At 39.5% G+C, this 12,128-nt stretch overlaps 1 protein-coding gene across 2 annotated transcripts; it reads right to left on the bottom strand.

The window, feature by feature from the left end:
* Positions 1 to 196: 196 nt before the first annotated feature.
* Positions 197 to 11,414, bottom strand: MTHFS (methenyltetrahydrofolate synthetase). 2 transcript variants are annotated; one of them, XM_072402512.1, is made up of 3 exons: positions 11,330 to 11,414; positions 2,734 to 2,995; positions 197 to 845 (listed from the first exon to the last, which is right to left on the bottom strand). In XM_072402512.1, the coding sequence occupies exons 1-3, from the start codon at positions 11,381 to 11,383 to the stop codon at positions 604 to 606; spliced, it is 558 nt and encodes a 185-aa protein (XP_072258613.1). In that variant the 5' UTR covers positions 11,384 to 11,414; the 3' UTR covers positions 197 to 603. The 2 variants fall into 2 exon arrangements, with proteins under 2 accessions (XP_072258613.1, XP_072258611.1); XM_072402510.1 differs by lacking the exon at positions 11,330 to 11,414 and adding an exon at positions 10,899 to 11,056.
* Positions 11,415 to 12,128: the final 714 nt, after the last annotated feature.

Raw genomic sequence — 12,128 nt, 5'->3', positions numbered from 1 at the left:
TGTAACAATTATCAGCTATACAAATACAAGGACAAATCTCCCTAGCAGGACACACACAGTAATAAAAACGTAACCCTTCCTCATCATGTCTGAAATTAAAATAAAAGTATTACCTTAACATATGCTTTAAGCAAACACAATAATAACCAGCAATGATCAAAAAACAAGCAAGTAATAAACAGTATATGAAATAAAATTAAATTGCAATTTTTTTACTAAGTGTGAAAACATACAAAATTGCAAAGTGATGCAATGAATGTAACTGAAAGGTTATTATGCCAGTATGTTTTACAGAAGGAGGCTCTTTAAGCAGTTGACTAAACAAAGGCAGATCAAATATTGAATTAAGAAAGGCTAAGACCCGTACGTTTCTTGAGACTGCAGGTGACAAGTTTATTTCCTTGGTAGATGACCTTATATACTGAGTAGATGAATATGAAAAGTAAAGGCCTGAGGACCTAACACTGTCAGAGAAGAAATATTGCAGGAGGAAATTATTAACCCGAGGTAGAGAATCTTATTTGATTTATAAATTGTGCAGAATTGTTATTGCTGGAATATAGATTGGCCAGTCCCCCCTTTAGGTAGAGTTTTCAGGGTTCTTTAGTTGTTTTCTATTTCCAGATCTTCAGTGAAGAGGATCTCGTCGATTTTGAAGTCACTGTCAGTGACAGGGATGGAGGTGCACAGCTGCTCCTGGAAAGCCAATGCAATGGTGTATGGTTTGGCCGAAAGTTGTTGGTTGCAGCGTTCTAAAAACGTGTCATAGTATCCTTTACCCCTTCCCAAACGATGGCCTTCCTTATCAAATCCAAGTCCTGGCACAAGTACAAGGTCCAATCCTCCTGCAATAATTGGGTTACATAAGGTAAGTCAGGTTTTACTATAAGCAGACCAATAACTCAGGCTAAAAGGCTATAGGAGTAGCGGAGGATTCACATTCCCCCCTAACTTGACTTTTATGTAAAATTGCACATAATAATATTCTCTATAAAAAAATGTTATACCGTAGAACCCCGGTTATCCGGGACTCAGATAACCAGAATATTTAGATATCCAGCATCCGACAGATCAGCTTTCTTAATTGCTCCTGCAGCCCTAGCAGAGCTGTGGCATGTGTTCTGCATCCAGGAACAAATAGCACAGGTCCACTAGGGCTGTGGGAGCAATCAAGAAAGCGGACCTGTCAGCAGAGCTCCCCTGATTGCTCCGCTACGTGATTGGCTGAGGATTGGGAAACGCTTGTGCCATCATCAGGGTTTCCCTTTTCTCAGCCATTCAGCACTAGAGGTGAATGGGGACAAGTCTCCCCATTCAAGTCTAGTGCTGAATGGCTGAGAAAAGGAAACCTCAGTTAACCGGAAACTACAGTAATCTGGAATCAGCCATTCCCCGTGGGTGCCGCATGACCGAGGTTCTACTGTACTTTACTAGCAAAGGTGTACTCATTGTAAAGTAGTCATGGTTGGGGATAGGAAAGTATAGATGTTGAACAAAACATGCCAGAGTGTCTTTCAGATCAGTGCAAGGCCAAAGATCTAATATTTGTCTGTTGAGAAAGTCAATATTTCCAATCGATGTACTTACTTTTAACATAACTGATTATAGGGTTAAAATATTTACTGGGAACAGAGAACTGTTACAGTTGCATTTTGTACTGGCCTGCCCTGAAATGTGTTTGAAAGAAAATAAAATTTAAAAAATTAGGGCCAATAGTGTTATTTACGCTCTCAGGGAAGTTAGGTAAACCTCAGTTACAAAAGGCACAAAAAGGAATCTGAACGAACAGGATATATTGCCACGGTGTCAAGATCAAAACTTTACAGTTAAACATTTGGAAAGGAAAATGACCAGCAACTTGATTTACGTTTGAAGACAACATATTAGAATTCAAAAGTCGTTTTATACTTTTTGTTAACACACTTTCATTATTTGGAATTGCTGCATGGCATTTAAAAACGTGTATCAAATTGTAACAGGCTCTATGACAAATGATATTCTCCTCTCTACAACAACTGCTTAGCTACAAACCAGTGGATTTTCGTTTATCCTTGGTGGTTTTGAACATATGCCCCACGATAAATGGGGGACTACTGTATTTTTTAAATATAATTTATGTAGTTATGTTGCAGCTTCCAACGTCTGAACACAGATTGCACTAAAAACAGTTGGTTAAAGTGTAACCCTGCACTTGATACTCCAGTTCCCTGGAAAAAATGGAGATAGTTCTACCACATGAAGTTACAATGCGACACTCTTATTAGAATTAAAAAAAATCCGTTCATAAGCAAAGCAAACATTAATTAAAATGATAAAAAATGTACTAATCAGCAAAAAGAAGATACGAACAACAACAACGTTATTCATTTTAAATGATTATTAGGCATCAGTAATTAGGAAATTATTAATTACACAGATTTTAAGAAGTGGTTCAACTGTCACAAAGCAGTTAATCTAATATAACGCTTGAGGGATCTTTAATTCTTCTCTTACAATATGTTATTTTAAAAGAAGGAATTTGTTTCACTTGAGCAGGGAGAATAAATGCTATACTAAGGATGTCAGAGCTGATCAAAGTTTCAAGTGAAATTTGTTACTTGCAGCCACCATCCATTTGGCTTGGATCAAAAAAAAACTTACAATTTCATTTAGGCAGAATATTTATTAGGCAAATGTAATACTGTATGTTACCGGGATATTCACAATTTCTTTCACAGATTTTATCTTACCCACCAGTGGTCAAAGCTTCTTCCAGGCATTCTTCCTCCCCAGGCTGGCGGATGTTCCATGATGTTACTGGCAAGTTTTTAATTTCTTCCACTGAATTAAGTCTCACCATATCCATGTGGTTGCTGCCACGTTGGTAACGTGGAATAAAACAGGCTTTACCTTGCCTAAAAATGTCATGTAGGATGTCTCCAGTCTGAATCTCATCAGGCATGTTCAGAAACACAGCAATGCGCTGAGCAGCTTGGTAGCGTTTGTGAGACAGCAACTGCAAGGACATTTCATTATTAGAAATTAGATGACATCCAAATTATCATTTCTTGCAGTTCATAAACAATTATTAAGAATCAATATTTTTTTTGCCAGGTCTTGTTGTGGTGGCCTGGACTTTGTCATTAAATACCAACTCTATGTTAAATGATGCTGGATGCCAGAACATCTAATAGCATTCAAAATTGTGGACACCTCCTTAACATTTTATTGGAATTATGTATGTGTAGCTGCTAAAGAAGTGCAAAGCTGAAATTTATGACAGCAGGATGCAGCTCATTGATCAACTAAATGAGCCGTATAGGTGCCTGTAGACATAGGAGGCTTGCAATGCAGGCACGATCCAAAAGCCCCTGGGCACCCATTACAGTTATACGTTTCATTACCTAAATATTTGGCTCAAATAAACATTTCTTTTTATGTCAATGAAGTTGGAGAAGTGACAGAAAAAGACACTAATGACAAGGGTCATTAATTTTTAGAGGTTTGCTGCCAGGGCTGTGGAGTCAATTTTGGGTACATGGAGTCAGGGGTACCAGGAGTTGGAGTCCAAGGATTTATCTACCGGCTCCACAGCCCTGTTTGCAGCCCTAGGTCCCAGGTTCGAATCTTGGCCGGGACACTATCTGCATGAATTCTGGTTTCTTCCCACATTCCAAAAACATGCAGTTAGTTTATTTGGCTTCCCCCTAAAATTGACCTTAGACTGTAATAAAGACATATGACTATGTTAGGGACATTAGCCCCTTTGAGGGACAGCTAGTCACATGACTATGGGCTTTGTACAGCACTGTGTAATATGTCAGCACTATATAAATACTGTGTAATATTAATAATAATAACAAGCTGATAGAGAGTGGTCAGACAACAGGTCTATGCCTCCCTCCTCCAGCACAGACCGTTGGCTTTTCTAGGTTTCACTTTCAAGAGGACTTGGGGTGTTAAAACCAGCCACCAGTACAAATTTGGAATCACTAGCTGCTAATGTAGATTGCCACTGGAAATCCACAATAACTGCTAGGGAAGCATTTATTCAGAGCTTTTGGCATCTTCTATTTTATAATCAGAATGGAGTAAATTGGAGAATTAGTACCTAAATGCAAACTGTATGCTTTATTATTGTATGTTTTTTTTTAAAATGCAGGTGTTGTGTTATCTTAATCGAAGTGTTATGACTTTATGTCCTGAAACTAGCACTTGTATACAAATCTGGAGGTCATTCTTTTCTCAAAGGACCCCAAACCAAGTGATAGCTGAGAGACCGATCACATATTGTAGACAGTGAAATCAGCATTCCCATTCATCACCACCACACCAAGCTTATTTCAGTGTTTGGCTGTGACAGATGACGGAGCCACAGGGGAGCGCTGATAAGGTAATAAAGGGGTTCTATGCAGAGACTTTGTCAGTTTACCCTACAGAGCCAAGGTGACAAGATCTCTTTAAAAGGCCTATTCATAATACTGCATTGTGTATCTGCAATTTCCATACCACTTTGTGGGGAGGATGTTGTAGTTCAATACAAACCTGCATTATCAACATGTGTTAATTATTGCAATGCATTAACAGTGTTTTCCCTAGACTCTTTTAGCAGGGTGCACCACCCAGCACTTTTCAGTAACACCAAGCTGTTTTTGGGTGGTTAGTGAAGAGTTGAGTCACTATACAGGGGCTGCCACCCACCTATAATTTCTTCCCACCCAGCTTAAAGCGAGAAAAAACAAAATCATACTTACCTTCGATCCCACAGATCAGTCTATCCATTGGGAGGCTTCATCCATCGTGTCCCGCGTATCCGTCTTCAGGACAGCGCAGAGGGAGTGCCAGGCGGTGCCATATTTTCCTCTTTTCTTCTGCGTTCTTCTTCCTACGCCTCTTGATCTCGCACTGTGCAGGTGTGTGTTCGGGTGAAGTAGATTGGGAAAAACCTTGCCGATCTCACTGCGCATGCGTGAGAGTGACAATTTTTTTCCTATCGATAAAACGGCTCCTTCTGCAGAAGGAGCACCCAAGAGCCTCCTAGGATGCATGACGTAGGTGTCCTGGGAGGCTCTGCATTCCCATTTATTGTTGATAGTCTAGGCGATTTTTGAAACAAAAACGCGTGTTGCACTTAAAAACACAAACAAAGAAAATTTTTTGCTTGTTGTCTGCCCTTTTATGTAAAGTGAAAATTCTGAGTTTAGGTACGCTTTAAAAAAGTTCTGTGTTGAACACTGCATTAACATTAATCAACTCTAGAAGGCCAGGCTTCTGGCAACACAATTTGGTACCTGTAAATAAACTAATGTTACTTTATACTTTAAAAATCTATTAATTTATAGGATTCAGGCTGGTGGCAGAGAACTGTTCCTTTTCATTATTTGCCAACATTTGGTGCAATAAGCTCTTCTGGGCAGGGTCCTCTCCTCCTCGTGTGTCACTGTCTGTATTTATACAACCCCTATTTAATGTACATTGCTGCGTAATATGTTGGCGCTATATAAATCCTGTTGAATAATAATAATGTGCCCGAGGATGCACCCACAATTCCATCTACAAAATACCCGTGATGCACTCCAACTATTTTGTACGGGTTAATATCTGTGTGTTTTTATGTCTTTTTTGACATATACTTATTCTTTATTGTTAAAGAGAATCTGTCACTCATTTAGGACAAACACTAAGGGCCCGATTTTAAGTAGTTATGATGCAGCTGTGGTGTCATATGGACCTCACCTCCTAGAAAATGGAAATTGTTCAAGATATTTCAGAATATTTACTGCAAACATTTTTTTGATGTGGCCTGGCAAGTAAAAGAACTTCTATTTGTTTGGAGAAAAAAAGAAAAAAAATGTAAGCACTGCAATGCATAGTAAACAGGATAAACAGCTCCATTCCGATGTCCCTGAGCTCTCAAAAATACCAAAATACTTCTAGATATGAGACCTTCTCCCCTCCTTTCCAGGACTTAATGTGCCTGATTTATTAAAGTTCACCAAGGCTGGAGAAGATACAATTTCATCAGTGAACCTGGGTGATCCAGTAAACCTGTAATGGATGTGGTCCACAATTGAAAACTTTTGCTAACAAATACCATATACGAAATCCATTCCAGGTTTGCTAGATCACCCAGGTCCACTGATGAAAGCTATCCTTCACTTTGCCTGAATGTCTAAAAAGATAAAAATAAAAGAAACTTTAGTAAAGAAACCAGTATCCTGGGCCTTTCTCAGACATGTGCAAATTCAGCAGAATTTGCTAGTTTGTGGATAATTGTATGTAGATTGGTCTGATCTGCTATTTAGGAACAAGGGCAATTATTGTAATGAATGCAAATCTCAAGGAACAAAAGAATTTACAACTGCCGCTATTTGGAAGTCAACATACTAATCTCCAGCAATGTGACCTGTGGAGCCATGGATTGGGCCAATGTTTAAACTTCATGTTTTTGTGAGCAGAGACCGATATCTTCACAATGGTTATATGACCTGCTGATTGGAGAATAAAGAGTTCCTTTTTAACCTGTCACACTTTTAAACTGACCATTTTGTGTAAAATGTGGCTAATGGTAATTTTCAGTGTTCTCCCCAGCCCCTTTTAGCTGGGCACACCACCCGGCACTTGCTAGTAACCACCCGGCTGTTTTTGGGTGGCTACTAAAGAGTTGGGTTACAATACAGGTGCTGCCACCCGCCTAATTTCTTCCCACCGCGCTCAAAAACATTTCTGGGTTGAGCACTGCCTTTGAAGATTATATCACTCTGTAAGATGTACAAATACATCATTAGGAGCTCTATTTAAAAAAAAGGGAATCTAACATTCCCTAAAACATTCCCTGGCTGCAAGTACTGCTTTTGAACACATAGACCTGGAAGATTCCCACAAGGGAATGTTTGATACCCTGTTTATAAAAAGAGTCCAAATATTTTTTTTTTTAAATTAAGACCTGATTTGTGTGAGGAAATAGGAAATACACATTTATGATATAAAGAGAACCAGTGGGCTTATTGGGCTTCTACAGGAATTTGAATATTCAAGTGTTGAAGCAAACTTGACACTACACTGGTTTAGAAGTCTATTAAAAAAAAATCTTATTACTATCTGATGGGCTGCGGCTTCAATCCTTACTGACTTCCATGACCACCATGACACTGCTGGCTGTTAGATCCCATGGCCCCCTGCCTGCTGAAGTTTCACCAGCTGCTCTGACACTTCTCTAACACAGCTGAAAAATAGACTTTGATCTTATTAAACGTATTTTGCTTTGCTTGTGTCTCATTCATCACAAATTGTTTGTTGTAATATGGACCTTCAAGTTAAAGACTCCTTTCATACTTTATACTTTTTGATGTCCTTGGTTAAATGCCCAGCATCATTCAACCTTCTTCTTCTGAACCTGGGTTATTCTGGACCCACCCAGTCTGTGACAAGGCCAGTGAAAAAAGAAGCAGCTAAGCACATCCCTCACATATTAGCAAGCTTTTTGTCAACACATTATCTGATTGGAATAAATTTACCCTGATGTACAGGGACTGGTACCAAGTCAAATTAAGATTGAATTACAGGTGGCCCCCAGGTTACTTACAAGATAGGGAGTGAAGGTTTGTTCCTAAATTGAATTTGTAGGTAAGTCAGAACAGGTACATTATTTTAATACATGCAATTAGGACAGATGTGTCTCGACATAATATTAGGTAGCATGGTGTCAGTTACTGTATAAAATCCTCACTGTGAGTTAATCACAGAGCAAAAAAAAGAAACTTTATGGAGCCTAGACATTCATAAACTTCTGGAGCAATCTGAGCTTTGATATGCAAAAAGAAACAACTGCAGAGTTTGTCTTGGTCATTAAAGAGTTACAAGATGTTACAGATCAGCCCAGCTTATAAAATCACCCACAACCTCAGCTGTGTTTAGCAAAAGATTTCTTCTGCAAGTCATGCAAACCTCCTCCCCATCAAGCCCCTGTACTGCACACAAGCAAGCAGGGAAGCCCCGTTCGTATCTAGGAGTCGTCTGTATGTTGTGTGTCCTTAACTCGGGGACTACCTGTATTACAAAGCTGCATTTATTTATGCCGTTCATATCTTACAAGAGTTTAGCTTTACATGGAACTAAAGTCCAACCTAGAAAAATCCTCGATTAGATGGGTGGTTACTGCAGAAAGGTACAGGCGATGTCCCTTTTGCAATAACTATCTTTATATGCCTGAATGATGCCCAGTTGTCAAAGTTTGCTGAGCTTGTGCATGCCGGGAATAGGAAAAAAAATCCTGCCCACCTGTGCAGGAGTTACATCATCCTGGCACAGCCAATCGATTGTGAAGATTGTGTTCGAGAAGAAAATAAGAAAGATGGCAGCACCCTGCGACGGAACGAAGATAGGTAAGAATCACAAGTCTGACTCCACTTAAAAAAAAAAACCAAGGGGTTTCCTTTAAAGTTTTCAGGTTTTCTTCACTTTTATTTGAAGGTTCAGAGTCACTTGAGCTCTGGCATTTGCAGGTTTGTCAACTATCCAACCTTTTAATGCCTTGGGGTCCGACAGCATCAGCACTTAGTATGCAACCTGGTGCGCTGTATTCTTCAAATAATTCTTAACCCGGGGGGGCTGCACGCTGCATGACATCGACAGCTTAGCACTAAACCCAGGAACTGAATTCATCATTGTCCGGGCTTCTCCTGCTGTGATCACTCATTAGTTGTACAGCACAATGTAGAATAATGCTTCTGCATTGTGTTTACATAGAAACATGAGTTGTCACAGCATTTCCTCATAGTCCAAAAGGCCATTTAACAGCTGATGCAACCTTACTCTGCAGCATTTAAATAAGAGATTTTGCTTTAGATTAGCGTAGGGAGCTGGATCAATGTTAGTGACCAGATCTAGATCCACCATGATGAAAATAAATAAATAATTACAATTATTCCCAACATGTTTGATGTTTTGGGTGAGGTTTGTGTTTACTGCATAAGCAAGCACAATGTCATTCTTTAATGTCTTCTGCAGGAAAGGTCACTGATATGCTAAATTCAGTCTGTGTGAATGTATCTTAATCTTACAAAAGGGTTCATTCACATGAATATGAATTACATTAATGCATAGGCACCAATGCAACATAGTACAAGGCATGAAAGCGATACTAAAATTAAAACAAAACAAAACGAAATCTGTCAATCCTTCTGAAGGTTCCCTGGGTTGGTTCCTGTGTGGTCCAGTTATCCACCTCCATCTACCGGCTTCTGCCTACTTCACCTGATCTAGCACTGTGCAGGCACGAGATCAGGTGATGTAGCCTGGGGAAAGAAAAAAGTGTGCACATGCGTGAGATTGGATTTTTTTCCCCACTGAAGAAAAGGCTCCGGATTTGGACATGCACAAAAGGAGCAGACAGGGGCCTCCTGGAAATGTGTAATCTGAGTATCACAGGAGGTTTTTAGAGGGGACAAAAGGAGAGGGGCTTCACGCGGTTCTTGAGCCTCCTTGTTACTGCGGCCAGCGTTAACACTTCCAAGGGGTAAGGTGACATTACCTCTCCTCCGTGCTGCATTTTTTTTTTTTTTTAAAAGGGTGTTACATAGTAACATAGTAGGTTAGGTTGAAAAAAGACAATCAAGTTTATCCACTGGGGAAATAAACATATCCCAGATATAAAACCCTATGAACATAGTTGGTCCAGAGGAAGGCAAAATAAACCCTGATACAAATTGCATTAACAGGAGAAAAAAATTCCTTCCTGATTCCATGAAGGAGTCAGATGTTCCCTGGATCAACAGTCACTGTTTTCTTTACTTTAAAGCCTTAATACCCAGGTATATTCTGTGCTTCTAGAAAAACATCCAGCTTTTTCTTAAAGCAATCTATAGTAGTTGCTAAAACTACTTCCTGAGGGAGCCGATTCCGCATTTTCACAGAACTTACAGTGAAGAATCCCTTCCTTAAACTTCTTTTCCTGCAGACACACAGAGGACCCTCTTGTTCTTTGTGATGATCTCAAAGTGAATAATTCGGAAGAGAGTTCTCTTTGGACCGTTTATATATTTATACAGGGTGATCATATCCCCCCTTATACGTCTCTTGCAAAAAAAAAAACACAAACAAAATTTTACTTTACATAAAAGTGTTGTCTACCCTTTTATGTAAAGTGAAAATTCTGAGTTTAGGTACGCTTTAAGTCATTATGATAAGTCAAAGCAATATAAATCCAATGAGGTGTCCGTTTGCTGCAACACTGCAAGTGCATTGCCCACAGCTGCAGCAGAGCATTGGGATGTCATTTTAAATGAACAGCATAGTAATGCATCAGGAAATGCATGTGTTACCATGGCAATACATGTCTATTTATTGCACATATAAAATGTATTTCCACACAAATAATATTTGTAGGCTCCTAATGCTACATTACCAAATTTCCAAAATAAAATTTTAATTTTAGAATGTACTAATATTAGGCTTACAATTTTATGCAGACTTGGGGGCCACCAATATTTAGTAAACTCGGCCGCCATATCTGTACCATATGGTATGTATGTGGTGGGTGAGGTCCATTCAGTGATCTTTATACATTATAAACCAGAATGAAGAATAAGACACAAGGCAAATACAATTGTCCCATCTGTAAACCTGCCAAATTATTATTTAACACCTGGTAATCCTCAAACTGCTGTCTCAGTTCGGTTAAAACTTAACCTTTTTATCTAAAAAACAAAATAATGCTGGTAATGCCTAGATTATTAATGGTACTGTATAGCATGCATTTTCTGAATATAATAACTCTCCTAACAGTCACTTCAAGAACGCGGAAGTAACCTGAATTTGCCCACACTAAATATGGCCGCCTCGCATCTCTTCCCTTACTTTGCACAGGCAAAAACAGTACTTTTTATCTAATTCCAGAGACTGTAACGAGCGGCACACACCTTCTGAGTCACTGCCTGCGATTGGTGAAGCTTTTCCGGGTCGCTCAGGGCTGAAATCCTTTGTTTCAGCTGAGCCCTGAGTGCCCGTTTTGCAGCGTGAATCGACGCCATCTGTGCTGTCTCCAGCAGTAATACTTCCTAAGCAATGTGTTTTGTGTTACAGCAATGCTTTATGTTTACTACATTGTTCTACTGCCATCTTGTGGTCTATGTTTTATTGCACTTATTTTTCTGTATGCATCATCTCTTTTTATGCTGTCACTTCCTTCTTCTTCATTGTAGGATTCTCCATGACTTGTTGCTGGTCACATGTGCTGAAGCTAGCCCCCCTAGCGATATTCCAAGTGTGACTCGGGGTGGGTTTACCATGCTAAAAGCGGTAATCCTAAATTACACTCTGGGTCACTTTAAACTTAAAAAAACCTACTTACTTTGCTCTGTTGCGTCCCCCGGCATCCTGCTGTCCCCACAGGTCCTAGGGACATGTCCTTCCTCTTCGATCCCCAGCCGGCCAATGCAGAGATGATCTCCAGGGTCTCCCGGTGATGTTGGTGCATGCGTTGGTGCGGGCGGGAGGATTGGTGGGAAATTCAAATCATTTCATATTGGATTCAATACAAAATAGCTGTATTGAGTCCAATACAAAGAAATCTTGATAAATATATATATATTATGGATGCTTTTATAGTTATATTACATGTTTACATATTTTTTTTTATTTTTAACATTTTTTTTCTAATTAAAGTTTATTAATAAATATTGGACATATTTCGGTGAGTTATTCCTAAGAATTCAAGCCTACAATGTAAAATAAGTTTCCATCCAAAAAAAAATGTATAGAAATACGGAGAGAATTAGAACGCTAGGGGGGCTGGGAAAGGATTATTCCTTTTCATCTGCAAATACCTGTGAATAATTGTTCATCTGTACATGCAACAATTAGGACTCGTGGATTCAAGGTGTTTAGTGGGTTCAAGCTGAGGAACATTGTCAGCAGTGGTTGTCTCTGTTTTGTTCAGGCCAGGTATATAAGGGTCTCAGGAGTGGATCAACTACTATTTCAACAATTGGAGTCAGAATTCCATCTTTTCGCATGGATTAGCCCTGCGATAGCGGCTCGTTCATTGACCCCTATCACGTGACAGAGATGCCAGGGTTGTCAGTGGTGACAGAACTTGCAGGGGCTGTTATGGAGTCTCTGCAGGAGTGGAGCCTGGACAGCACTTTGTT

Source organism: Pyxicephalus adspersus, chromosome 2, assembly GCF_032062135.1.
Source record: "Pyxicephalus adspersus chromosome 2, UCB_Pads_2.0, whole genome shotgun sequence".
Lineage (NCBI taxonomy): Eukaryota > Metazoa > Chordata > Amphibia > Anura > Pyxicephalidae > Pyxicephalus > Pyxicephalus adspersus.
This window is presented reverse-complemented; position numbering and strand designations above follow the sequence as displayed.

What these genes read in the sequence shown, in the direction of transcription:
- MTHFS (XM_072402510.1), bottom strand. Translation starts at nt 11,009, where the DNA reads ATGGCGTCGATTCACGCTGCAAAACGGGCACTCAGGGCTCAGCTGAAA. An exon ending in CGCAGGCAGTGACTCAGAAG is followed by an intron (nt 2,996 to 10,898) that starts GTGTGTGCCGCT and finishes ATGTCCTTGCAG; the next exon opens with TTGCTGTCTCACAAACGCTA. An exon ending in GGAAGAAGCTTTGACCACTG is followed by an intron (nt 846 to 2,733) that starts GTGGGTAAGATA and finishes CAATTATTGCAG; the next exon opens with GAGGATTGGACCTTGTACTT.